The following is a 375-nucleotide window of genomic DNA, read 5'->3' as shown; positions in this document are numbered from 1 at the left end:
ACCTGCTGGAGTTCCTGCAGCAATGCCCCAGCCCTGCTGTGTTTACCTGCTGGAGTTCCTGCTCTCTCTGCTTATGCCTCATTTCCATCTGCTGGATTTTCCTTTCTAAGCCCATGAAATGTTTCATCTCTGGTGTATGGTTTTCTTTGGCTTCTTTCAATTCTTCCAAGAGTTTTGTAATCTAAAATTGAAGTTGGAAGGGAAAAACCACAATCACAAGGAAACAATTATTTTCAAAGAGATAATCTTGAAAATCAAGAATATTTGTATAGCCGGGCGATGGTGGCGCACGCCTTTAGTCCCAGCACTCGGGAGGCAGAGGCAGGCGGATCTCTGTGAGTTCGAGACCAGCCTGGTCTACAGAGCTAGATCCAG

At 45.9% G+C, this 375-nt stretch overlaps 1 protein-coding gene across 1 annotated transcript in view; it reads right to left on the bottom strand.

Moving 5' to 3' along the window:
• Window positions 1–375, bottom strand: part of Cep162 (centrosomal protein 162) — an 83,121-nt gene that overhangs the window by 1,822 nt on the left and 80,924 nt on the right. Inside the window, exon 26 of the mRNA XM_013346420.2 lies at window positions 47–181. Within this exon, the coding sequence (XP_013201874.1) occupies window positions 47–181 (135 nt within the window). The remainder of the gene's footprint in view (window positions 1–46; window positions 182–375) is intronic.

The sequence above is a fragment of the Microtus ochrogaster genome, chromosome 5, assembly GCF_000317375.1.
Source record: "Microtus ochrogaster isolate Prairie Vole_2 chromosome 5, MicOch1.0, whole genome shotgun sequence".
In the NCBI taxonomy this organism is placed as follows: Eukaryota; Metazoa; Chordata; class Mammalia; order Rodentia; family Cricetidae; genus Microtus; species Microtus ochrogaster.
The sequence above is the reverse complement of the archived record's forward strand: the minus strand, read 5'-3'. Positions and strand labels throughout refer to the sequence as shown.